Genomic DNA, 27,775 nt, shown 5'->3' on the forward strand with positions numbered 1-27,775 from the left:
AAGAGGCAACGGGCAGAAACTGATACACAGGAACTTCTTTACTGTGTGGGTGAGTGTGCACTGGAACAGATTGTCCAGAGAGGTTGTGGAGTCTCCCTCATCGGAGATATTCCAGAACTACCTGTATGCAATCCTTTGCCATGTGCTCTGGGATGACCCTGCTTGAGCAGGGAGGTTGGACCAGATGACCCTCTGTGGTCCCTTCCCGCCTGACCCACCCTGTGGCTGTGTGACGCAGACGCAGCCACCGCCGTGCCCCCGCCGGGCCGCAGGGCGGGCGGTGCCGGCCCCGCACCCACGTGAGCGCGGGGGCCGCCCCGCCGCGCCGGGCGGGGGCCGGGCCGCGGTTTGACCCTGTTCCGTGCCCGTACGGCGCGGCTGCGCGGCGGGCACAGCGCGGCGGGCACAGCGCGGCGGGCACAGCGCGGCGGGCACAGCGCGGCGGGCACAGCGCGGCGGGCACAGCGCGGCCATGGAGCGCAGCGGGGACACGGCCGTGTGGCGGCTCCGCGCCACCGCCGCACAGCGCGATCGCCGCCAGCCGCCGCCGCGGGAGGACGGGGAGCGCGGCGCGGGCGGCAAGAAGCGGGGCGGGCCGCGGCGGCGGCCGCTGCTGCCGCTGCCCGAGGCGCGGGGGGCGCCGCTGGTGCTGCTGTACCTGCTGGTGCTGCGGGCGCTGGCGCAGGTGTCGCACCGGCAGCTCCTGAGCAGCCCGCCCGCCGCCGCCGGGCCCCGCGACTTCAGCGCCGGCCGCGCCAGGTACGGCGGAGCCGCCGGCGGGAGGGAGAGAGGGCGGCGGGGCTGGGTCGGGTCCCTGTCGGGGGGTCGGGTCGTGCTCTGCCCGGGAGAGAGCTCGAAGCTCGGTTGAGCGCTCGCAGAAGGGTGCAGAGAGCGTGGAGGCTTCAGCCCCCGTAAAGGTGCTGGCTGGCGCTGATGAAGCAGTGCGTCCCCCATACTTTATTTCTGGTAGTCTTGAGTAGTGCGCGGTTTCTGGGAAAGCTGCTTTGCAGGTCTTTAGTTGGTGTGTCACCGAGACGCCGGGAACTATAAAACTTTCTAACACTGTAATTTCAGAATTATTTACGTCAGATGTAAGTCTTAACGAAAACACGCTTATTCGGACGTTGGGGGAAGGGCATGTATGCATATGCAGAACCACGCTAAAGTCTTTGGCTTCTCATTTACCCTTTTGTTTCTTTTTGGGTTGATATGTTCAAACCAGAAAACAAATAGTTTGGTTTAATATCGTGATAGATAAGATAAGGAGCCCTGAGTAAAGGTCAGTCTATATGCCCATTACCATAGTGATCCTGAACATCCTGGCTAGTTACTGTCGAATTGGCTTTAGTCTCTTCTGCTTGAGTTTTGAAATAGAATAATGTACAAAAATGCTGCAGTTGTAGATAAGTTACAGTTGTAGATAACATTACTAAATGTTGAACTTGTTGATGCTGAATTTTTAATTTATGTCTTACAGGGAATACCTTGACAACATAACAGCAATTGGGCCCAGAACAGTTGGAAGTCCAGAAAATGAAGTTCTTGCAGTTAACTACCTCTTAGAACAAATTAGGAGAATAGCAAGAGAAAGTACAGATGCTCACAAGATATCTGTAGACATACAGAGGCCTACAGGCTCCTTCAGCATTGACTTTTTAGGAGGCTTTACTAGTTACTATGCAAACATAACCAATGTTATAGTGAAGCTGGAACCTCGAAGTGGAGCTGAGCATGCAGTATTATCCAATTGCCACTTTGATTCTGTACCAAATACCCCTGGTAGGTCCACGTGTTCATTCTGCTTTTCCATGTGTTACGTGAGCCACAGAGCTTGGCTTGTTTTCTCATACCAAGTAGCTGTATTAGAATACTGCATGTGTCAACTGGTCTACTTGATTTCAGTGAGGCTCATTGTTTAGAGTGACAGGTTGATCCTGTTTAACTCAGGATTTCACTCTCACTTTCTGTTAGGCAGCAAATTAGAGATGCTGTATTTAGATTTCTCTGCTTATGCATGTAGTTCATGTGCTGCTTCCACCTGTCATTCAGGTCTTTTCATACTTCTGTACTGATCTAATCCTGTCTTTCACATGATGCTTTGTGCCAGTGACTCTGTCCACCCCCACTAAAAACTCCATATTTTCCCCTCCCATTGCTGGTGTCTCAGATTTTTTGTCTGATATGCTTAAGCTATGCCAATTTTTTTCCTTTTCTTTTTGCATTCAAAGCTTCTGCCTCTAAAGACTGTAGTGATCAAAGGTTAGGGTACTGTTGCCTTGGTAGTGTGTACATCTCTCGCTACTAGTTTCACTGTCACTGTTGCATCCTCTCTTACTTTCCTTCCTCTAGATTCTTATATATTATAATGCTGTTGAATAATTATTTCAGCAAGGGTGTAGCGAGCTTTGTATGTTTGTGCTTTTAACAGTGCCAGAAAGGTAGAGATCTAAAGATTGCACAAAGTTTATTATAACACTCAGCCACACATGTTTGCCTATTATTACAGTCGAAAAACACCCACAGATCTCACCAACAGTGCAGCTTTTACTGGAGTTTCTTAATTTATACCCCACATAATATTTTATTTTTGGGCGGTAGACGTTCTGTTCTTTAGCACATGCAAATAGTCTTCATTATTGAGAAAACAGTTGAGTATTAGCTAGAGAAACAAAGCATTTGCTGTACTCCTGCGTTTTTTCTCTCAGCAAATAATATACAGAACTTCTTTTTCTCCTCAACCACATTTGGGTGACATGAGTTTTCAAATTAAGCCTAATAACCGCATGATTATTATACGTGCTCTGTGATTTATAAATTGCAGAGATGCTAATTACGGGATGTGGAACTTGGAAAGAATATTTCACAAGTATAATACTATGATTATTGAAAACGGTCTTTAAATTCATGCCCTGTGTAAATTGTGTGTCCATTTCTATGGGTTGTAAGACAGGATTATGTCTACATCAATTATTTTCTTAACAGTTACTCAGACAGTAAAGTACTTCACCAACCTTGCACAGAAGCACCAAATATATTACTGATTTGTATAGGATTTTACAGAAATCTGTGGAGGAGCTAGAAACCAGCCTGTGTGCTTGCCCTTAATCACAAAGCAGCCTAGCCCTTTACAACAGTGAGGAGCTGCTCTGTCTTTCATTTTCTTACTGTGTTCCTTACACATAACCTAAGCAAGGTTTTCTCTTGTTTTTTCTTTGTTTTCTATTCTTCTGTATTTCTCTTAGTTATTTGCTTACAGGCCATTTTGCTTTACCAAAACTGTGGATTTTTACCCAGAAGCAGCATTACTTAGTGGTCAGTTAATACTATATTTGAAAATCAGATCATAAAATATAATCTGCTGCATACAAAATGAGTGAAACAAAACTCAGTAAACCATCGGTGTTAGAAAGCTTGTGTTCCTTGTGAAGGAAAAACGTAAACTCTTAAGTGCTAAAACACATGTCTTTGTTCTAGTGGTACTAATATTCAGTTTATATGGGCTATTTGTTTCTTTTTTAATAAACTTGAAGACGGAAACATCCCTGAAATTATCATTCCAGACATAACTGATGATGTGCTTTTCTCAAGTTGCTGATTTTTGCCATAAAACCTGTTTCAACCTCCTGTCAGTTTTGCTATATACAGAGTATTTGGAGAAGATACTTTCTCCATGAGTTTGTGTAATAGTCTATGGCTACATGGCTGCTTTTATCAGACATAAATTTGTATGTCTGTTGAAGCCAGCAACTTTTATTTTTCATAGCTTCACAGTGAGGCAGGTAAATGACTTGGAAACTATACTCACTTCTCTCCCAATTTTTCAATACAGTATGTTAGGTATAAGAACTCAGTGTGGCTAAGAGTAGACTACTGATAAACTTGGGTAGCAGTATAAAGGTCCCTTCCAACTGAGAATATAGTGTGAAATTAAGGAAAATCTGTGATAATCAGGGCTTTAAACCAGGTATTGGGATGGGAGTCTTTTTGGAAAGCTTTTGGCAGAACAAGGCATTAATTTCTGAGAAATAGAGAATGGTGTATTGGAAAGATTCTGAATTTTTTTTAATCCATGCAATAAGCTCAGGTTAAATTTAGACTGAGATTTATGCTTGTATCAGGAATATACCCTTTTCATGGAAGGGGCAAATGTGTCTAAGTTGTACAACCTTTTGTTAAAGGTGCCTTTTTTTTTTAAATGTGTAAATTGAACATTTTTAGGAGCTAACAAGTGTGCCCTAATAGCATGCTGAGGCCTGACCACAGTGTTGTTGTCATCTCAGAGCGTGTCAGCATCATATATGCAACTGAGGCCTGAAGGAATGAGGTTTAATTTCTCTGTTTTCTCCCAAAATTTTATTTATTAGAGTGGGGTAGGGAGGTGCTGCTGCTTACACCAAAGTGAGGAAAGTGGGAAAATGGGAGACTTTGGCTAGAAGATGAATCCTTAATCAAGATTTAAAAAAATGGCAGAGCATGGGAGGAGGTGTGAGAGAGTGAGAGTAAGTCTAGAATAGTGTTAGATAAGGAACTCAAAGAGGACAGATTACTGAGCTCAGAGTGAAAGGGGTTTCTGCAAAGAAAGAAGGATGTTGAAAAGCATCTGGTCATGAAAATCTTTTATTATCATGTATAACTTAAGTTGTAAATTCTTGTATTTCCTTAACTCTATTTTGAAATCTTAGCTTTATGTTAGTTTGAGGTTTTGTCCTCTTACTTGAATGCATTATAACAGTATAGAATGCTTTAGGGTGACTTATGTGGGAATGTTTATTTTTTAAAGTTTGAGTATGTTGTTAGTATAAATTACATTCTTGTTTATTCATATTGTTCTTAGGAAAATAAGTAACAATCATTTTGCTCACTAACCAGTAACCTGGTTAGTCTACTTTTCTTGAACAATATCATTGGATCTGATATTTTGAACTTCACTTGCTCTACTTCTGAACATTGTTTTTTTCTTTCTGCTGTTACTTTCAACTAGTATTATCAGAATAGTTTATATAAGGACAAGCGCTACCAGAAAATACACAAAACTTGACATAATTTTACTGCAGTTAGGTTAAGTGATTGAAATAGCATAAAACTTTATTCTTCTCTTGGTTTTGATGCAAATTTGTTTGTTATAAGCCTTACTATTTTGGTGATTGTTTTAAGGTGCCAGTGATGATGCTGTTAGCTGTGCAGTGATGCTTGAAATACTTAACACACTTTCAAAATCATCAGAGTCCCTGCAGCATGCTGTCATATTCTTATTTAATGGTGCAGAAGAAAATATTTTGCAGGTGAGAATATGTCAGAATTATGAATTACACATAAAAGCTGTGTATTAAAACTCTTAACAAAGGAAAGAGTAACTGCAGATAAGGCTTGTGTTTGACCTATTGAAATATTAGTTGAATAGCAGTCTTAACATTCTCGGGAAAATGTGTGTGATTTCAACGGGAAAAATACACTTAGACTAAGAATGTTGTCTACATTAATTTAATTAGAAGACTTGGATTTTCTGCATCTGCTTGTGTTGTCTGCCTTGTCAAATCTTGAGTTATTTCTTCAGTCATATCCAATCTTGAGTGATGGAAAATAAGATTTAGGCTGGTCTCGTAGATATTTGACCTAAATTTTTTTTGTTTTCCCATCAAGGCTAGTCATGGCTTCATTACGCAACATGAGTGGGCCAAGTCAATCAGAGCTTTTATTAACCTGGAGGCAGCAGGTGTAGGAGGAAAAGAACTTGTTTTTCAAACAGGTATGAACTTGCATTGTGTCCAGTTTCTACATAAGGATAATTTGATAATAAACAATGTAGACTTGAAGGAGTATTGAAAGTGACTCATCAGCAAAAGATAGGAGAACCTCATACATTTTTCCCAACCCTGTGCAGCAATTAAATTGCTCTTAGCTTTAGATACTGGTAGGCTAAAGGACTGCGACAGAAGTTGCCTCATAGGTGGGAAGCTTGTGTAGAACAGAGTAACAGAAGTTGTGTTTCCATTTTATGTCAAGGTTACAAGGAGAAAAATGTTTGGATACCACCTATGTCTTAGATACATATACTTTCATACGGTCTATTTATTTTTCACAGCAGTTCTTTCAAAATCTTTGCAGGGAGATGTTGCCATTAGAGCTCTATCTGCTGCTCAGGAAGCAGCAAAACCGTGTTTTGTGGGCTACAGTTAAACTTGTGCCCCATCCTGGTCAGACTGCAGACTTTCCTGTGCTGCTGGAGCTGCTTAGTTGTTTCTTTGTACTTAATGCTTTAAGGCAGAGACTTTTTTCTAAACAATGATATTGATGTGTGATACAGACACAATGAATTGGAAACTCAACTAAAGGTTTTGACTTCTTTGTGAGAAAGAAGTTCTGTTTTGGGAGATGGCTTTCCTGCTCTGCCTCTTAAACACGTAAGGCAACAGTGGCTTGTTTCTTTCTCCTCAAGTGTATTTCTCTCAAGTGTGAGTCACTCAGCCAGCACAAGTGTACTTATTTTATACCCTATGGGGCAACAGCTTTACAACTGCAGTGACTTCCTTTGTGTTCTGTATTTGTTACCGTGAAGATGCGTACCTCAACTGACATTCAAAAAGTGTTTACTGTGAACTTTCTGCTCATCTTTTGTTAGGACCTGAGAACCCTTGGTTGGTACAAGCATACGTAGTTGCAGCCAAACATCCCTTTGCCTCTGTGGTGGCACAGGAAATATTTCAGAGTGGTATTATCCCAGCGGATACAGACTTCCGTATCTACAGGGATTTTGGCAATGTTCCAGGTATGTTATCATGAAAGATGTCAATGCACATTAAGCTTATGAAAAGGATACTGTTCTGTGGTTCACTGTGTGAAGGTCCTCAAATTTAGTTTGTCTGGGGGCAAATTTTCCTGCTTTTTTCCTAAGGCAAGACTTTTAGATTTAGTTTTTCATATGGTTTGCTAGGGATGTTTTTTGAGGACTGGTGTTTTCTAGAAAGAAACTACGTGGTAGAGAAGTTTCCTGAAAATCAGGAAGATACTCCAGAAATCAACAGCACCCTGTTAAATATCTGTTTTGAAACATTTTGGTACATGATGCTAATAACCTGTTTGTAGGAATGACGTGTCTGTATCAAATGGATAAATGAAAATCATCTTTTTTAAAGATAGTGACTTAGTCATTAATGCATTTCCATTACTCTTGGGTTTTGGGGTTTGTTTGTTTTTTGTTTTATTTTTAATAATCAAGCACTGGACAGAAGTCTTTTAGTTTTGCTAAGCTGTTTACAGTTTGCTATCCATTCTGCAGAGAACGACCAGTGGGAAAAAATGTGAAATGTTCACACAATGTGAAATATGAACACAACTCAAAGGACTGTAAACTTCTGTAAAATCCTTGTTGTCTGGGACAGGTTGTCATTGGAGTCACTTTCAAGAAAAGTGATATTTCTGAATTGATTGTTAGAACAGAATTGTTGTTCTGGCATATTCTAAACTCTTCTAAAGTATGCCTCCAGCCTGGAAATAAAGTAGATAATTTTGTACAATGTGTTCTTTATTTGTTCAGAATGATACCTGGATGGTAAATGAATTCTCACTGACCTCTGTTTTGTTTTTTTTTTTCACAATGAAATAAAAATTAAATAATTGAGTTAAAGAACTAGTTGTTTCCCATTTGTCCACAAGTAGAATTAAGGTCTAAGTTGTCAAACCTCTACAAAATTGTGAGGATTCAGATTGCAGATAGCAGCTTTTTGCATGTGCAGCTGAGAAGGTGATTGGGATACAGTGAATGTATGACTAATCTAGCAGAATAACCTTTGGCTTTTGGTAAATGTTTTTGTTCACTTCAACAAATTATTTGGACTTTCAAAATAAGAGTTTTCAGACTGGCTCTCTGAAAACCTGTTAACACATAGAAGTAGAAGGATCACACATTTTGAGAAGGTGTTTCTATAGTTCCACAATGCTACTTTTTATTACTTTTCAGTGTAGATATTTATTGAAGTTTTGCAAGTAAACATTTGGAAAGCACCTTGTACATCTTTTCTGAAGCTGAGATGGTTTGGAGTTTTCAAGTGTTTCTCCAGCTGTGTACAGATATCATGCAAATTGGCACAGTAGAAAGGACAGATATTTTAAAATGTTTTGAAACTGTTCTCTTTATAATACACTTGAAATCTCAGTTAGTATTCTTTTCACAGAGGAGACTATTTTGTTTCTTTAAGTATAATGACTGGGCTACAAAGTAGAGCAACATTTTCTGTGAAATGTATGTGAGACTTTCACTTGTTTGTTTGGGGGTTTTAGAATTACATAAATTTAAAAATGCTTTTCCTCTTTCTGTAGGAATAGATCTGGCTTTTATTGAAAATGGCTACATTTATCATACAAAATATGACACATCAGACAGAATTTTAACAGATTCCATTCAGAGAGCAGGTTGGTATTTTAAGAATTCAGTAATTTACCTAAAGAATAGTGTTGTAGTTGCTTTGTCATTTTGCTGTAAAACTGTTATCACGAGAAATTAATAATTTTAATGACTCATTTAGTACATGTTTAGTACATGTTCTAAAGAACAAAGAATTAACTAAATATATATCTTTTAAATACAAAAGAAATATATATGATCTACTTGGGAAGATAAACTTTATCAGCATCCAGTGATGTTAATTAGATTTCATGATTGCTTTCAAATCAGAGTTGTCATCTAACCTGAACACTGATACCTGATTGTTCAGCATTCTGTGTTCCTTTTCTCTCACTAAGCCTTATTGGTTGTGTTTCTCATCAGAAGCTTGTGGGTAAGTTGGTGACATAGAGACTGATCTGCCAACAGAGGTTTCTCTTTTAGAACGTATCTCAGTCAAACTTACATGGTAGCACACAGACTGAGTAAACAGGATTTATTTTCTACAACAGGTTGTGCTCATAGATGGCTTTTTGACAGATTGAAGTAAAGAAAATACAGTATGACTTTTTAATTTCCCTGGAAAAGCTAACAGTCCTAAATACCTCTAGGATTTTGACCATTCCCTCTTTAAGCTTATATAGAAACCAGCTTAGAATGACCAGCATGAATAAGAGTTTTAAATAGTTTCTTGCAACAATGCAGCTACAAGACAGAAAGTAACACTTCTAAATTTGTGTTGGGAAGATGATTTTACTGATCATGATGGTTATGTAGAACATCTTCTGCTAAACATAGTGCAGATAACAAAAAAAGACATTTCAGCACTTTTAAGGGTCAGCTAAAAGCAAAACAAAAGAGAAGAATTGTTGTCGTTTGATTACGTGTGTTTTGGCTGTGCTGTGGGAAAGGAAAAGGTGATTAGTGCCTGTAGGCTACAAAGGAAAATAGCCACCTTGTCTTCTGCCTTACAGATGTGTAGGGAAAGAAAGGGAGATAACTCGTACTCATTGAAACGTGGAGGTGTCACTTAGAGACCATGAGGAGAGGAGGAGTATTAGGAAACTATAAACTTTTCTATGGGTTAGCCTTGAAGTCCAGTGCTGAATATCAGAACTGAAGTACTTGCGGGCTAAATACCTGACTTAATTGCAATGGTCTTTAAGTGCATGAAGCTTCCCAAATATCCTCATTTTAGTGACAGCTGTATAGATTACTCATGAAAATACTGTGCTGTGTGTACTGTCAGATACCACTTTGAGAATAATCGGTTGTATATGTCTTTGTTGAGAATATTTCTATACAATTTTCAAGAACAGTTCTAGTAAAAAAAATGCTGTGTACTGATTCACCCTGATGTAATTATGCTGTGTATCTGCTTTTTTAATAGGTGACAATATTCTAGCTGTCCTAAAATACCTAGCAACATCAGAAAAGTTGGCTAAATCTTTTGAGTATCGACATGGAAATGTTGTGTTCTTTGATATACTTGGTTTATTTGTCCTGGCTTATCCTGCTCGCATTGGCACAATCATGAACTATATTACAGCAGCAATTGCTTTTATTTACTTAAGCAAAAAAGTATTACAGTCAAAAACCAGAGGTAAGTCTAGCTTTTTTAAAAAAAACAATGACATTACTCTTTAATGAATAGCAGTTAGTAGATGAAAAAGTGTAGATGGAGAGTGTTCAGGCCATTATGGCATCTTTTTAGCCAAGCTTCAGAAATAAATTTTAGCTGTGCAGCATGCCACAGGAGTTGCTTTGTGTTTAAATCTCTCAACTGTGAATAATTACGGTGATGAAAGAATATGATAGGCCTAGATGTTTAGCATTTATGAATCACAATTTTGTGTCTTATCATTTCATGAAGATTAAAATTAAATCTTTTAAAAATCTGAAAATTGAAAAAAAATTACTTAGTATCTATTTTTTGCTTTGTTAGTTCAGACACGGTTTCAGAATCATTCTTTAACACCTGTCCATAGGCAGGAGTAAATAAGAAAACAACAAATGGGGAAAATAAATGGGGAAAATAAACAAAGCTTAATAAAGGGTGTAAACCAACTTAAATTTTCTAGTTAGACCTTTTCAGATATGTGTAGGAACATACCTGTTTAAAAAGAAAAAAATCAAAACACACTGACACCACCTCCCCCTCAAAATCCAGAAAACATTTTTGGAGCAAGAAAAAGTTACAAGAAAAGCAACTCCAGTTTTTCAATTGTTTTTGTTGTTTTTGAGACTTAAAAATGGTAGAGTAGTTCCCCTGACTCCCTAGTAATATTTTTACTATCAGGAACACAGTAATCTGCAAAATACACCAGTATTCTGGGAATAAATCTTGTAGTGGGGAAGACTGGTAAAAGACATGCAAAGAAATAAACTGAGAGGTTTAGACCATGCTGTTAAGAAGTCTTCAGAGTGGACTCCTCATTCAGGTTTCTTTTGGTCATTAAAGCAATTAAACTATGGGGTAATTGAAATTTTGATGATAGTCTGCAGTAGAATACATGACTGTTGAATGAAACCTTTTTTTTTTTCTTCATAGCTATTCATAACCTGAAGAAATTATTTACTGCATTTGGCTTGACACTGACGAGTTGGGTCTGCACACTGGTGGCCGTGCTTATTGTGGCAGTGTTTGTCTCTGTCATTGGAAGGGCTCTTTCTTGGTACACCCATTTCTATGTTTCTGTGTCTCTCTATGGCAGTGCAGCTGCAGCTAAGCTTATTCTTGTGCATATGCTGGCCAAGAAGTTCTTCTACAAGGTAGGCTTGACTTTGCTGTTAATGTTGAAGGGCAATGTAGTGTTTAAGCTGTTGAAGACTTAATTCTGGGGTTGATTAAAAAGATGAAAAAAGTTTGAGTATTTAAAATGTCACTAAAAATTGCTTCATCTAAACATAGGGATTGCTCTACTAAATCAGAGAGGTAAGAACTTTGTGATTTAAGGAGGCCTTGACCTTAGGAGAAACTTCAGAAAAAAAGTAAAAGCCTAGTAGAATACAATATAAGGTACTGTTTCTTGCCCTATCTGCACCTTCCTTCTTGTCATCATTTCAGTGCTAAGAGACCAGAAGAACAGCTGGAGAATATTTTTGATACTTTTCAGTGTTCTTGATCATTACGGAATCTACACGTCTGCTCAAATATTCTTTGAATCTTACGAGATTCTTGCCTCTGAATATACTTGGAATACAAGTTCCCTGTATTTAATAATTTATTTTGGCACAGTACCTCCTTATGTCTCTTCCATTATTTTAATGCTTTATTTAATCTGATTTATCATTTGTATTTTGTTGCAAAACATGGAACTCCGGCTCTCTCTGTTCAAGTCTGTCCTTTTATATTATGCGTGTCATTTTGGTGATGTCATTTATATTCATAAAACCCTAAGCAAATAATGTGATTTTTTTTTCAGATGGTTCTTGAAAGAACTTTTTTCTTATATCTTGTTGGAATTTCTACCTCTGCCATGCTCTCTTCTAATACAGTAATCTGTGCTGCATAGAGCTTTCTAAATGAAGCTTTTGTAAAAATTTGAGTAGTCACTCTTCCCTTGAAGGCTCTGCAGAGAGATCTGGACAGGCTGGATCAATGGACCGAGGCCAGCGGTGTGAGATTCAATAAAGCCAAGTGCTGGGTCCTGCCCTTGGGTCACAACAACCCCAGGCAGTGCTACAGGCTGGGAACAGAGTGGCTGGAAAGCTGACCAGCAGAAAAGGACCTGGAGGTGCTGGTTAAACAGCAGCTGAACAAGATTCTGCAGTGTGCCCAGGTGGCCAAGAAGGCCAATGGCATCCTGGCCTGTGTCAGTAGTGTGACCAGCAGGACCAGGGCAGTGATTGTCTCTCTGTACCCGCCACTGGTGAGGCTGCACCAGTTTTGGTCCACTCACTCTGAGAAGGACATTCTAGTGCTCCCCGTGAAAGGAGGTTGTAACCAGGTGGGGGTCAGACTCTTCTCTCAGGCAGCTACTGATAGAACAAGAGAAATGGACTCAAGGTGTGTGAGGAAGGTTCAGGTTGGATATTAGGAGAAATTTCTGTTGAAAGGATTATCAAGCACTGACACAGAGAAGTGGTTGAGTTACCTACCTGGAGGTGACTTGTAGATGTGGCACTTAAGAATATGGTTTAGTGGTGGCCTTGGCTGTGCCAGGTTTAGGTTGGACTCAAATGATCTTAAAGGTATTTTCCAACCTAAAAAATTCTGTGACTGTTCTGATTTATAGTTGTTTTGACAACAGCTGGAGATGGAACAGAGCTCTTGGTTGTCTGTGTTCTTTTCTACAATAGGTAAAGGTCATTTAGGCCCCTGCAAGACGGTGAGGATTTGGTGTGTGTTACCTTTCCATTACTGTAATTTGTCATGAACAGTCTGTCTAACTGTTCTGTCTAGAATTCTTTTTTTATGACTAACCAATGCAATTTAACTTGCATAATAATTTAATAATTGTAGCTGATAACATTCCTATTAGATGATGGTTTAATGGTTTTGTATTAAGAAAAAATAGGGCCTTGAGATATCTGGTAGATGACACTGTTCCAGGGCAGAAGTTGACTACTCAAGCATGCTAGGTTGAGGATTTAGGTGCAGTAATATTTGATCATTCATCTTGCTGTTACTTCTTGCTCATTTGTTTGAGCTTTGGACAAGGAGTTTGGAAAACCTTAGTTGTCAGCCAAATCCAACTTCATCCAAATGTTTCAAAAAGTTTTAAGAACTTAGTCAGATTTGATTGTATGAGAAGTTCTGGCTGGATCCATCATGTCTTTCTCTGGAAGTGGGGTTTTTTTTTAGTTTTTTGGGGGAGGAGAAGTGTTAACTGGTACATGTATGTTACCAAATACACGTACGTGGTGTTGACCCGTTGTGTAAAGGTGAGCCACTTATAAACTAGATGCAATGTTTTCTAGTCTTTTAGATGAGCTGGCTGGTAGTTTCACTATCTGTTCAGACATTCCAGGGTCTGGATTTATTTCATGCCAACTGATTGCCTGGTCATCAGATCAGCCACCTTGAAGTCACAAGCCTTGCATGCTGTAGATTGCACTACACTGCACAGTTTATGCTGCCTCTGTAACTTGCATTTTACTTAGAGTTGCATAAAAATTTTGGAATCCTATCTCTTCCTTGTCTGTCAGAGGCAGTGCCTGATCATGGCTCAGCGACATGGGAATTAATAAGCTTTATGTTTTGAAATACCTTTGGCAACTTCACCCCCCTCCTACTTTTTTTCCCTCACCCCAAAACTGAACTAGGTACTTTCAGATAACCATTGTTCATGCAAGCACTGCTTATTCCTACTGGCAGGTTTTCCAATTAGGAATCTTGCACTGCAAACACTGTAGCATTGCCCATGTAACTTAAAAAAACCAAACCAAAAAAAAAAAAAACTAAACAAAAAACCTCACAAAATCAAAAAAACAAAGCAAACCACATTTTTGATGGTTAAACTTCCTTCTTTTTTCTGAAACTTATCTGATATTATCTCACCTATGCATATCTTTTATTCAAAACAAGTAACATATTTTAAAAAGCAAGCTTCTGAAGTGACACCTTGTGGCATGACTTGTAAAGGCACCAGTATATTTGTGCACTAATATTAGTGCTCATATAAAAGCCTGTTAACAGCTGCTGTTCAAGAGCAAGTTTAGATCCTCAGGAGCTGTAGATAACTTTGTCACATGGAAGTACTATGTAACTTTTTAATTTGCTGTGTTATTATGTTTTTTATTAAAAGGCCCTCTTTGCCTGTGTGCTTGAAACACTAGCCCTGTGTATTCCTTGTATTGTCATTTGTACCTTCCCTTCCTTCTTCCACCCCAGCCCAGGTAATTTCTTTTTCAAGCTATGTCAGCAGATTTAAAAAAATAATTAAAAAAGTATGCTCTCATGGGTAACTCTAAATGGTAAGAAAATGGTGAGATGATGCTTGCCAATACAGTCAACAGGAAATTGCCTAGGGAAAACAATTATATACAAGAAATAAGGAGTTTTCTGTGTGTTCTGATGAGATGGGATCCATGGAACGTGCTCAATAATGAAGTGTATTTGCTTTTTGTGTTACAGAATATGAATGAGCAGTACCTGGGAGATATTTTTTTTGATGCTTCATTGATGATTTGGTCTATAGCATTAGCTGTGATGACTCAGATGGGCCTTTGTTCAGCATTCATTTGTACATTATGGGTAGCATTTCCTTTACTCACTAAGCTGATGATCCACAAGGAATTCCACCAAAAAGGTATAGTTCTGTGGGGCATAGGTTGTATTTCAAAACCTCTACCCCTACTCTCCTATTCAAGCAAAAGAAAATCCAAATGTTGAATTTGAATATTCAAATTAACTGTGTCACAATTTTGTAATGAGTAAAAGTGTTCTTGAACTAAAGACAGTTTTAAAGTGTGAGAAGCTTTTTTTTTTAAAAAAACACTGAAAAACAGTCTGTGTCTCAGGCTAACAGAACAGTATGTGGAGACCTTTTTAAATTTTTTTTGTAATACAAGAAAAGTTTTGTGATGGTTTTGAACGTTATATTGGCATTTGCTATACAAAGTGAGATTTTCTTTCTATATCCATGTCAGGATGAGGAGCAGTATTGTGTATTGGGCCTTGCAGCAGTATATGGATGTATCAGTAAAGCTGTATGTTTGTGGCCTTTTGAGCTTTTACTTCTTTTTGTCTTTTTTCTGTCCCCTGTAGGTGCCACAATGAAGTTTATTGTGATGTACATGCTGGGGATGTTTGTTCCCTATCTATATATGCTGTATCTTAGCTGGACTGTATTTGAAATGTTTACACCTGTCATGGGACGAAGTGGTTCAGAAATTCCACCAGATATGGTATTGGCAGGATTTATTGTGGTCTTCACTATGATACTGTCATCCTATTTTGTAAGTAGAATTTGTAAATGTTGTTTAAAACCTTTAAACTTTCTCTAGAGTTTAGAATAAGAAATTTTTCTTAATTAGTGCTAGAAGTTAGTGATTATTAGACAGTATCTTAAATCTTACAGGAAGGTTCTCCAAAACACATCAAAGATTCCACATTTTGTGTTAGTCATTAAAGCAGGGCTTACATTGCTATATGATGATGTAGTAAAGATTGGTGTAAAATATGAAATGTGACGGTGAATTTTGAGCAGGCATTCATTTAGATGTAGTTTGTGGCTGAACAATACATACACAACACTTCAAAAAGAATTCTCAGATTTGGGGTTTTTTTGTGCTGCCATAGAACCTGGGAAGGTTCTAGTTTGGGTTTTTTTTGTTGACAGGTATTTTAAAAATTGGAAATTTTTGAAAGCTCCAGGAAGTAACTCACTTTTTTCTCTTGTTTTTAAATACTGAGTTTACAAAGAAGTATCTTGTGTAGAGTGACACTTGCAACTATTTTTTTTAATGTACTTTCAGTTCCATAATTGAATTTTAGAGTTATACAAGTAGTGTCTTAGGTCTTGCAGTTTTATAACTGGGCTGTTTTTTTTATTCTCTAGGTTAACTTCATTTACCTTGTCAAAAGTACAAAAACGACGCTAGTAACTTTAACTACTGTGTTCGTAGTCACTCTCATTCTCGTTTGTAGTGGAATCTTCTTTCCTTACAGTTCAGATGCAGCTAATCCAAAACCTAAGCGAGTCTTTCTCCAGGTAAGAAAAGCTTTCCATGTCGTATTGCCTCTATTGGTTGCAAGAGTGTTTGTTTTTTTCAAAGCTTAACTTCCCCCACCTCTTCTACCCCAGGAAAAAAGTAACCTTTCCTTTCTTGCTTGATTTAAAAGCTCTAATGATTATTCCTGGATTTGAAAGAATTGCTGTTAAGTTTCTCTTATTCAGTCTAAGTGTTCTGTTCAACCCCGTCAGAAAAGCAGGGTATTTTAGGGGGTTTTAAGTAGGAGAATTGAGTGAACAGTGGTAATTTAAAAAGTCATGGGAGGTGAGCTAATACATTCTGAATGTGTTTTCATGGTATGCTTTTGATCTGAGTAATTCTTGTATTTATATTCATAAATACTTAGATATGTTCTCAGTGCATACTGAAAATGCAGTAGACCTTAAGGATTGACACGGAGGATATTTCAGAGTTACCTCTGACTCTTGCAAATGCTGCAGGCTCCATCATATTGCTTTTGTTTTTTTTTTTCTTCTAGCACACAAGCAGAAGATTTCATGATCTAGATGGAAATGTGGTTAAAAGTGATGCTGGTATATGGATTAATGGATTTGATTATAATGGAATATCTCACATAACTCCCCATGTACCTGAAATTAATGACACTATTAGAACTCCATGCGAGGAGCAGGCTCCCTTCTGCGGCCTTCCTTGGATTCTGCCAGTGCATTTCATGTTCCGGTTGGTGTGAACTCTGCTTCACCTGAGCACTTAACTGCAAAGCACATTGGTTGTTTATGCAATCTTGCTTGTGTAAGGGAAGAAAAAGCAAGGCTAATCTCAATCTAAAAGTAAATAATTCTTCCTCTTCAGAAGGCAGACTTCTGCTTAGGTGCAGTGTCTTCTGACAGAGTCTGCAAGAAATTGCTGGGTCTGCTGCAGGAGCTGTAGAAGTTGACTTGTGGAAAATGGATGTAAGCACCAATGGAAAAAAAGGTGAAGGGGTCCCTTCTGAAGGGCAGTTCACAGTAGGAGTATGTATGTCTCCTCCCTTCTTGCCCCTTTCACCCCAGCTGGCAGCAGAGGATGTTTAGAGTACCAGGTTTCCACAGAAGAAAACCAGCTGCTGTGACTATTTCTCATACCCCAAGAATCTTGTGAGTGAAAGTGTAGCAGTTTGAAGGTGCAAATATTCTTTCTTGTTTGTTTTGTAAATTAAGGTAATGAATGAATACACTGGTGACTGTTTTCCTATTAATACACCCTTTAAATATTTGTCTGGCCACAAGCTGCTGATTTTATCTGCCTTCTGCTAGAATCAGTAGCTTTCGAATATTTCATTTAGTAGCAGCACAGGCAGCTATACTATACAGAAACTTCTTGGTTTCTGATGTTTAGTACTTCAGGGTGTTGCACTGAGAATAACCTGAAACTTTTTTTTTTCTTCGCAGGAAAAACTGGTATCTTCCTGCTCCAGAAATTTTGCCAAGAAGCCCCATTCAATTTAAAGTTCTGTCCAAGGAGCTGATGCCCTTGAACTCTGTGAGGTTAAGCTTTGAAGTATCTGGTGAGTGACTGAAGCTTCTGGTCTATGATTTGTGTTTATTTTTATGCCCATAATAGATCAGGCTTTGACTGCAGTACTGCAGGTTTTAGTGCTACTCCCAAGATAGTGAGCTTTGTGAGCTTAACATGAATTAATTCAGCTTCCTAACACACTGGAACCTCTGGGTGTTGTGTTACAGTTCTTATTTCTGGGAATAATGACCTTGTCTGTCATGAGTAAGTCTTGATTGTTTTACAGCAGGTCCTTTCTAAAAGTCCATTTTATAGTTCTCTATTAGTATATGTAGTGTGTATATACACACACACACATACATATATACATATACACACACATACACACACACACATATATACACACTATAGGACTGTATTATATTTATATATAGTCTTATATTCTTCTGCTCCATCATCATCTCCTTTATCTCAATTATTATAAAAAATTGAAGCTTCTTCTGTAGAGAAGACAGTTGTATCATATTTTGAAAGACATGAGTAGTAACACACAGATAACATGCTATTATGTAGGAAAACAGGTGGTTATTCTGCTTCTGTGTGCTGATACATCCAGACACGTATCTCTGTCTCTGCAGGCCCAAGTCACATGTCTCTGTACGTTCGGCCACACGAAGGGTCAGCTCTGTCCAGCTGGTCTCTCGGGGATGGCACACCGGTTGCTAGCATAGGAGGAGACTACTTTGTGTTTTACTCCCATGGGCTGCAGGCTGCACCCTGGCACTTCTGGGTAGAGCTGACGGTGAGTATGTGGCTGCTGGAAACCCAGTGATGCCTTGGTCTGCCCTCCTGTCACCATTGCTGCATTTCTATGTGAAAAATGTCATAATGACTTCCTAAAGCTTCGCTTTATTTGATAGACCTTAATTCTAGTGTCCCCCCTTTAGTATGTCATCTTTATATGTCAGCTCACATGTATTTTCAATGAGTAGTCCACTAACTTGCCCAACAGCTAAGGGGAGAATATTTTCCTGGTCTTCATGGTCTTTGAGTAAATACTAAGATAATCTTTGAAAGTTCAGAAAGTCCCTTTTTCCTTCCTGCATCAGGCAGTCTAAACACTTGCCAAATAGTCCCTCTGAGGGTACTCAGTTGTGGTGGTTTGGGCTAGGCCTTCCTTGGTGACCAATTTCGTAACCAAGGAAGGGTCCAGATTTACCCAGTATTCCCTACAAAAAAACAGGATGCCCCAGTGTAGCCAGGGGGACAGTCACAGGCTCCAGTTTCTCTGTTGCACTGTCCCCCGTTGGCACAGGGCTCACAGGAGGACTGGCAGTCTGGTCCCCACCAGCCAGCTGGGCAATCTTGAGTGTGACAAGCTTTGCAAGGCTGATAGTGGCAAAGCTGTGCAGAGAAGGCTGTACATCCTCAGGACTGACAGTAGAAGGATCAGTATAAATAGTGTGTTGGAGTCCATATCTTGATTTGTCAGCAAAACAGACAGATACAAACATTAAAGTTGGAGCACTCAAAGTTGTGACACATGTCAGAGACACTGTGATCTAAATATCTAGTTGCCAGTTCATTTCAAATTGAACTCATCATGTAATCAGACATATGTTGCAGATAGGAAGTATTTTAACATATAGGACTAAGAACTGCAAGATGAAGTTTGTTGCTTAGATACTGCCTGTAGAAAAGTGCATCTGGATTGACCTTACATTTAAAAGCCGTAAACAATTGTAAAGGCTGTGTTGTCCTTTTCTCACTTTCAGACCCCAGAAAAGCATTCTGATGGAATAGTCTCCCTCGCCATAGCAGCACATTACTTTTTTGGGGAAGATCAAAAGTCACCTCAACTTTATGCCTTACTGGAGAGGTTTCCAAACTGGACGTTTTCTTCTGGTTGGTCCTGCACTTATGACCTTTTTGTCTTTTGACAGCAATGCTGCAGGGCAAGTAGGGCTATCTCTGATACAGAATACAGTTGTGGCAAGCACTTTCTAACAAGATGCCAGAGACTTCAACAAGAATTTAAAGTACTTCAGCAACAAATGGTGTTTCTTTGGCAGTTTGACTATTTAAAGACTACTGCTCTCTTGGGGATATATATAATGGTACTTGTGTCAATGTGAATGCAGTTCACCTTGGTTCTTCCACTGAAGTGGCAGTTTGGCTAGTGGGTTTTTTAAAATGAAAACTGCACTTAGTGGCAGCTGTAATGGGAAGGCTTCATGGAATTATTCTGATGCTATGTGAAATATAAGCATACTTCACCTATATATGGAGTATCACCTACCAATCCTATCCGTCCTATTCAACTCAGATCTTCAGCTAAAAGATGCTTGTTCCCTTGGTGGGGCGACAGAGGTGGCAAAGTCCTAAACATTACTTTTGTCACTGGATGAAGTCACTGAAAGCTAAGGTGCTTGTGCAGGTTGCATTCCCACTCCTTAGCAAATGCACAGTGCAGAAAAATCAGTCCTATGATGGAATGTGGTAATTATCTATCTATCTGTCTGTCTATGTATCCATCCATCCATCCATCCAAATTACATGTTTCTGTTAAAAAACTTAGTTCCTACCATTTTTTCTGTCTCTTCACTGTTACAGCTTGAGTGGGTAAGTTCGACCTAATTATCATCTTGTGTTTTTGTTCCTATTGGGATCTTTCAGTCTCAGCACATGAGCATGTGACTTGCTCTTTCATATGTAAGTGCTCACTCCTTTATGTGGATGTCTTATAATTAATCTACTCTAAATTTAAAGTTACCTTCCAATTTATTAGAATTGGCTTATTTTGGTATCTCCTCTGGAGAGACTTTTGGTAGTGTGACATTATTGCACTTTGCTAATACCTTTAACTGTTTCTTAAAATAAGGTTTGCTTTCCATAAGGAAAAATACCTAAAAGAGTAATCTTAAAAAGATGTCTAATATTTCTGGATTTCTCTTATTTTCACAGGATGGGTTTTATAAATGACTGTGAGTGATTTAGAGTATCTTCCGATTTTAATTGACAAGCTTTGAAATCAGAAGCTACTGACATCTTTTTTTTATACCAGGTTTTTTGGTTTTTTTTAGTCGTTAATAATTAATGGTAATTTCTGAAATTCAAAGAACTCTGTGTATCTGAAGAAACTTACTTCCTTTTTCCAAACTATATATAAAACATTTGGCTACATCAATACCACACTACAAATTTTACAGTGTTTTGTTCATTGCATGAGTATTACCTAATGTCATGCAAAGCAGATTTTGTGCATGCATCATCATTTCAAGTAAAAACATGATAGTACTGGTAAGTTTACAGGGCACATGAAAGAAAACTATGTGACGGTTAATTTGTGTGAGCTGTGATGGATGACAACTCTCCAGTTGGGTATTTTTCCTTCAAATTGTTCTGTAATTGTGCATGATAGTGGCAACAACCAGTTTCATTTGTTGCAAGGGACATTCACAAAGATTGTCAACTGACTCACGGACTAGAGTAAGAGGTTTAATTACTGTAATCATAATGAACTGGTTATCACTAAAAACCAGTAGGTTTCTACATTAATGTGCATTAATCATCACTCACTTGATTGTATCTGATTTGAAACTACAATCCCTATATTATTTAAAAGTGCTATTAGTGATTTGAAAATCAGAGTTATGAACTAAAACTCTTGTGTCTTGAATCTCAACAAATGTCTTGTACTGTACTCTGGCTGATACACAGCTATTTAACTAAGGCTGCACTGGTACTTACTGTCTTCCTCAGTTTTCATTTTTGTGTTTTGCCTGATTTAAAGCTTTGAAATAGTGTTGTGTGAAGAATTCATACTGGGAGCCAAAAATACAAAAATGCCTGTTGGCAATTTCTGAAACTTCAGTGAAGCAATAACTTTTGCTATCTCAGGATTTAACCCTTCTTAAATAATTTAATTATGAGGTATGTCTGGTTTGTTGCAAATTTCTGTCTTTGTAAATAAAAGCAAAACATGATTAGTGAAACTTGATTTTTAGCATGATTAAAGGCATATCTGAGTTGTTCTTATTCATTGCACTAATGTTTTATTTGAGCTTGGGGTAGAAATACTGCTAAGTGATGCTAGTGTTAAGACAGCTAGAGTTAGAGCTGTGTGAAAGATAAGCGTGGCCAAGGAATGTTAGAATCACCTGAGCTGAGAAAAGTTAAAATGGGGGCCCTAATGGTTTTCTGGAGAGGAAGGTGGTTCTTTAAATAAGATATGGAAGAGTCACTGGTAGCAAAGCTAAGTATTCTTTGCAAAATTGATAGTTGAGAGTAGATTTATTGCTGATCACAAATAGAAAAACAGGATGGAAAATTTTGCTGGTTCTGTGTCCATCTGCTTCCTCATTGATTACAAGCAGTCTAATCTTCTGCTACTGTTTGTTTCTCATAAAACAGCATTGTGTGAAGAGTAAAAAATGCAAGCAGATAATAATTTTAAGGATAGAAGGGCAGGGAGTAGAAAAATCATTTATTCTTAGTGGGGGCAGTAAACAGATGGCTGATTAGAATTTTCCTGTATTCATCTGAAACAATTTACATCCACAGCCTCTTCTAAATTGCTTTACTATTTTGTTCTTCTCTGACTTTTGGTGGCTTTGAAAATTTATTATGTTCTTTATCAACATATGTATTTCTGAAGCTCTTTGAATACTAAGGATGTTACCAATTTCAGCAAAGCACTTTATCAGTTTAAGCAAAGGAGGCCTGTACATGTTGTGGTTATACAATCTGATGCATCATTAAAGTGTGTTGCCATACTTTCAAAGTTGCCTGTCAAGTAGAAGTATGCATTTGAAGAAAGAAAGTGTTGGAATAGGTGCAATGAACAGGAGAATTTCAGCTATCACACACTGAGTTCTGCAAGAGCAAGACCTGTCTTTACTGTCTGTTAATCTAGGCTGGGTTGCAAGCAAGCTGGAAAAACACTAATCAAACAAACAAGATCTAACAAGTCTATACAGAGCGAACTGTAGCATATGGGACAGAGCTAATGAAGAGTTAGCCTGCATGGCAAAGCTGTTCAGTACTTTTTTCCCTTGAGGGCTAAACCTAATCTGATTTTTGGTAATTATCTGGAAGGAGCCTGCAGGGTGACCCACCTTAAACTTGATATGCAGTCTTGGTGGAGAAAGGTTTACTGATCTTGCACGTCTTCTTACTAATGTTCTGTCACAAAACTCAGTATCAATTTATGTAACCACAACTTCCATTTTGAAAACAGAACATTCATTCTCAATATTCATGAAAATCTGTTCCAGTCTTGGAGGTCCTAGAATTGGTCCTAGAAATTAGCCAGGCTCCCTGTTCACTGTTGGGCTGCAGCATGCAATGCTTATGTCAGAGCTGTGACATAACACGCCAAGTGTCAAGTTCTATCTTGAGCAGGAAGTACAGGCCAGTTTAGGAAGGTCCAGTCCTGCTACCTCTATTTCAAGCAGGGTGTCAAGAATCATGGGCCATTAACAAAAGGGTTTTTTTAAGAATTCACTTTCAGAAAGCTGCAAGAATCAGTCTTAAAAATGAGCAGTAGTTAATCTGAAAAGGAACAATGCATGCACTCTAAGACTGGAACAAACAGAAGTTTCAAAGCCAGTAGGTATGCAGGTCAATTTAAGTAACCATGCGTGGTTTATCTGGGGATGTTGATTTTTTTTCTGTGGGGATGGGGTAGTCCTTGACTTTTTTGTTTAGGTGCCTTGTGTCTGTGGTTTGGCTGGCTTCAGTCTCCAGCTGTGGGCTTTTGTAGAGCCTTTTCTTAGCACTCTCCAGTAGGATGCTCCTTGAGTTTACTTAATTCAGGTGCTCCCTGGTAAACAGAACACTCTGCAAGAGCAAGTTGTTGTCTTTCAGAGTGGTATGAGAAAGCTCCTCAGTTTTCTGCATTAAACACTGGAATGACTTATCCTATTCACAATAAGCTGACATTCATCTCACTGCCCACTAGAGTACTTCAACAGTTTTCAGCTCTAGGGCAGAAAACTAAAATGAGACAATAACTTCTGTCTGTAGCTTTTGTTTTCTGTACTAGGAGGCTCTCTTTCTTTTGGTTGAAGCCAGCTTACCATGCTACACAATTTAACCATCGTCTTTTATAGTATCATTATTACCAAAGACAACTTTTCCCTTCAGTTTGTAATGAAAAGAAGGACCTCCTGTGTACAGGTTCCAGCTAGATTATGAATTTTGGTATTTCTGTTTATTTAACAGTGTGTCTCAACCTGTAGCTTACAGACACTTCAGGTCTAAAACTATTTAAATTGGTTGCTTTGGACTAAAACACAGATGAAAAATTAGCTTACTTGGGTTGACAAATGTGATCGTGAAAAATTATATTCAGAAATGTGACTTGATTCAAGCAGTTTTGCAAGTATGCCCTACGGGAAAGTATCTTTTAAATTGGTAGCATGGAAGATTCAGTATTGTTGCTGTTATTCTGAGGCAATTAGCTTTGCATAGGATGAGAACCAGATCCAGAAAACTTGATGATACACAAATGGTGAAGGAGGTAATGGTAAAGGAGGTAATCCTACATCAGCCATGTGAGCTGGATATGCAAAGCAAGAGGAGTGACAAGCTGGAATTCCATAAAGAAATGTTGACCTTCAACTGGTTAAATGGCCCATTTTTCTTATGTTTAGTAGTGGAAATCTGTAGACGAATAAACCTATTGTGGTAGGTTAACCCTGGCTGGGTGCCCACCAAACTGCTCTCTGACACTCTTCCCTCAGCAGGCCAGGAGAAAATGAGAAAACTCATGGGTTAAGACAGGGATGTTACTCACTGATTCCCATAGCAGGCAAAATAAACTGGCCTTGGGAAAATTAACTTAATTTATTACCATAAAAAATAAAGTAGCATAGCAACACATATAAAACCACTTTCCCTCAACCTCCTCTCTCTTCCCAGATCCACCTTCACTCTTCTACCTCCTCTCCCACAATGGTGCAGAAGGACGGGGGATGTTCACTTGAGGGTCAGGTCATGGTCAGCAACATTTCCCCTCTGCTGCTTCCTTCCTCCCACTGTTGCCCTACTCCAGCACGGGGTCCACTTCATGGGATAGTCTCTGATCAGCTGCTATCCATCCTCCTATGCTGGGCAGTCCTTCAGGAACTGACTATTCCAGCATTGGTCCCCCATGGGCAACAGTTCCTGCGAGAAACCTGGTCCCACATGGGCTCACAGTGCTGCTGCTTCCTTCGGGGCTCATGCATCCACCTGCTCTGTGTGGGGTCCTCCCCAGGCTGCACTGTGGGTATCTGCTCCAGCATGTTCTACCATGGGTTGCAGGGGGACAGCCTGCCTCACCATGCTCTAAAAAGATGTAACTGCTGAACAGCAGCATAGTAGTAAGATGTTAATAGCAAGAGTGTTAGTATTAACATTTAATGCATGCATTAACTTGTACAGGCTGCAGGGAATGTCTGCTCCAGCACCTGGAGTACCTCCTCCTGCTCCTTTATAGGCCTAGCTCCCTGCAGGACTGTTCCTCATTCATCTCCCACAGCATTTTTTACCCCTTGTTAAATACATTATAGAGGGGAGGCACCAGCTTGGCTGACAGGCTTAGCTGTGTCCCATGGCAGGTCTGTTGGAACTGGCTCTGACACAGGGGCAGCTCTTGCAGTCCCCCTTGCTACCACGCCCTTGTCACTTAAACTCAGTACACCTCTTTACAAAGCAAAAGGAGGGTGTAACTTCAAAGATGCACTAAGAAGGTAAAGGCTTGATTCCTTCATCCAGTAAAAAACAGGTCACAGGGGTACAAAACAATCTTCATCACGTGGTTTCTTTGAGAGCTTTTTCTCTCTAAAATGACCTACCTGAATTCTGGTAATTTACTGTAAATGGAAAATAGATATTTTTCACAGGAGTAACATCAAGTAAAGTTGAATACATTTGTTTTTTAATTACAGGTATAACAGCAGTGAAATTGAAATACAAAATTAGCACGTAAGATTTGCATAGAGATAATTACTACTTAAAGAAGTACAAACTTCTAAAATTTCACAACTAAAAAGATTTACCTGCTAAACAACAGTAGCATAGTAATAAGATATGAATATTAAGAATGTTAGTATCAGTTAATGTATGGTTTTACTTGTACAGATCTTGAACAGCAGCAAGCTGATCAGAATAGGCTTGACTTACATCATTACCACAGAACCACAGAAAAATATTAACTTGAAGCACAGTTTTTATTTCTTTTAACATAGATTAAGCAAGTTTTTTATCATAAAAAAAGCTTTAAGTATTATCCCCTTAAAACAACAATGGATTTTGATGTCAGGTCACAACAGGCTTGTAGGTATGACATTATCTGTAACCAGTAGCTACAATGCAGAATAAGCTTAATGCTGGGACTCAAATGGATTTCCTTTCTCTAATTTCAATATCAGTTTCAACTCTTAAAATGAAGTTCAAGTTGCATTCACTAAAAGCTCCAGCTTTCCAAGTAATACTTGCAATTATTGCACTTGTACTGGTTGTACTGGCTTAGGAAAGCCATTCTAAAGCAACAATTTAATATTTATACATTTTAAAGCACTTGATCTTATCTACAAAGAAAATAAAGATGATAAACCCACAATTTTTTAAAAACTTAATTGTGAATAGTCTTAATTTTCAGAGTTTAAATGGATGTGCATCTAGGAACTACACTAGAAAAGCAACAGATGCTGCAACTACCCTATGATGACTAGTTTGGTCCATGTCAGTAATCAAGTGATGTTATAAAAAATAAACTAGTTTATTGTATATAAAATGAGTAATGTTGCATTTTTGTCCAGATTGCACAGTACAAACAAGCTAATATCTAAATTAATACTGTTACAGGTAGTTATTACATAGGGACAGCAGCTAGAAAAAATAAGTACCTTAAAGCAACAGACTTCTGCAGCCAGCTTTCCATAACATTGTATGAAAGTTAAATATGTCTTAGTTAGAAGTATGCATATTATAAAATGTTTGAAAAATGTTTAAGTATGAGCTGTTAAACTAGTTTTCCATAGCAAGAGTATATGATGATTATTTACATTTAAAAAATCCATTTTTCAGAAAAGAATTTACAATGAAATAAATAACCTTCAGCAGTCCCTTAACCCAACTACAAGATCTGTAAGTGGCAGTGAAAAAAAAGGTAAGCCACCTTGTGTCAATGTTAGGTCAGTAAAGTATGCGTCATCCAGAAAGAAGTGCAACTCTGCTTTAACTTTACTAGTCATCTAGAAACATGCACAATACATATAGGTACCTCCAAATATGGTACAGTCTTCAGTATTTGTACAAGATTATTCACAAAAACATACAATATATTTTACAGTCCTTTAATACAAAATATCGGTATCAAACCAATCTGAACTGCATTGATCAGACATTTACTAGGCAGGCAAGCTGCGAAGAATAACAGTTTTTAAATTTAATCCCCTCTTCGCCTTTTAAACTCAAGCAAGATATAAGCAGTTTCTTCAAAACCTGTCGGTGATGTAAAGGTACTGATGAACATTAGCTGAACCTGTTTCCATATGTATTCACTGTCTCTCCAACACTATTTAAAGTATCAAAATGTAAAGCTGCAGTCTGAAGATTCCATCAAAAAAGAATCGTATTTACCTCCTTTTGAAATTATTAGATGAAACTGCTGTTTAGTTATCCCCACTAAAGATTTCAAAGATTGAAATAAAAACCAAACAAAACAAACCCCAAAAAACCAAAACAAAACAAAAGAGAGTTCAAATCCGAAACATGGAAGCATATCTAAGAGCTGGTTTGCTTCCTTTCACACCTGATACTTGAGAAGTTGTTAATCTTCCATTTAAGACACAACACAGTCATAACTGCCTTCTTGGAATGAATCCTCATCCTCTGTCTTAGCCTTGTCCTCTTCATGTCTGCTTGCACTGCTGTTGCCAGCATCACACTGAGGATTAGTGCCATGGATAGATGAAGTCCTGCTTTCCTCAGCTCTGGGGTTTGCTTGTTCAGGAACCTTAGAAGGATTCACTGGCTGGAAGGCTTCAGGCTGTACTTGCTCTTCTACTATTTCATTTAGTTTCTGGATCTGTGGTTTGATGATATTTAGAAATGGCTTGTACCCAGGGCTAGGAAGGTAATGGGAGAGAGCACTGTGAGTGAATTAGAAATTAGTACCTTTGTTACGTGCCTGAAAAGCAGGAACTCTTTTAAATAAATAGGAAAAAGTCAACACTAATAAAACAATAAAAGTTGGAAGGTTGGTTG

The 27,775-nt window shown here is 38.6% G+C and overlaps 2 protein-coding genes across 5 annotated transcripts in view; one reads left to right on the forward strand and one right to left on the reverse strand.

Moving 5' to 3' along the window:
• The first annotated feature begins 437 nt into the window (after window positions 1-437).
• On the forward strand, window positions 438-27,221 carry ERMP1 (endoplasmic reticulum metallopeptidase 1). Its single transcript, XM_051788252.1, has 15 exons — window positions 438-759; window positions 1,478-1,779; window positions 5,155-5,282; window positions 5,641-5,746; window positions 6,620-6,766; window positions 8,317-8,409; window positions 9,771-9,983; window positions 10,932-11,152; window positions 14,460-14,634; window positions 15,093-15,283; window positions 15,886-16,038; window positions 16,539-16,741; window positions 17,452-17,567; window positions 18,157-18,320; window positions 19,294-27,221. The coding sequence occupies exons 1-15, from the start codon at window positions 473-475 to the stop codon at window positions 19,456-19,458; spliced, it is 2,664 nt and encodes an 887-aa protein (XP_051644212.1). The 5' UTR covers window positions 438-472; the 3' UTR covers window positions 19,459-27,221.
• RIC1 (RIC1 homolog, RAB6A GEF complex partner 1) overlaps window positions 27,106-27,775 on the reverse strand; it is a 47,702-nt gene continuing 47,032 nt past the window's right edge. For all 4 annotated transcript variants that reach the window (XM_051788228.1, XM_051788229.1, XM_051788230.1 and 1 more), the window contains exon 26: window positions 27,106-27,636. In XM_051788228.1, coding sequence (XP_051644188.1) covers window positions 27,351-27,636 — 286 coding nt within the window. In that variant the 3' untranslated portion in view covers window positions 27,106-27,350. The remainder of the gene's footprint in view (window positions 27,637-27,775) is intronic.

Source organism: Manacus candei, unplaced genomic scaffold, assembly GCF_025592945.1.
Source record: "Manacus candei isolate 608988 ecotype Guabito, Panama unplaced genomic scaffold, ASM2559294v1 h1tg000024l, whole genome shotgun sequence".
Classification (NCBI taxonomy): Eukaryota; Metazoa; Chordata; class Aves; order Passeriformes; family Pipridae; genus Manacus; species Manacus candei.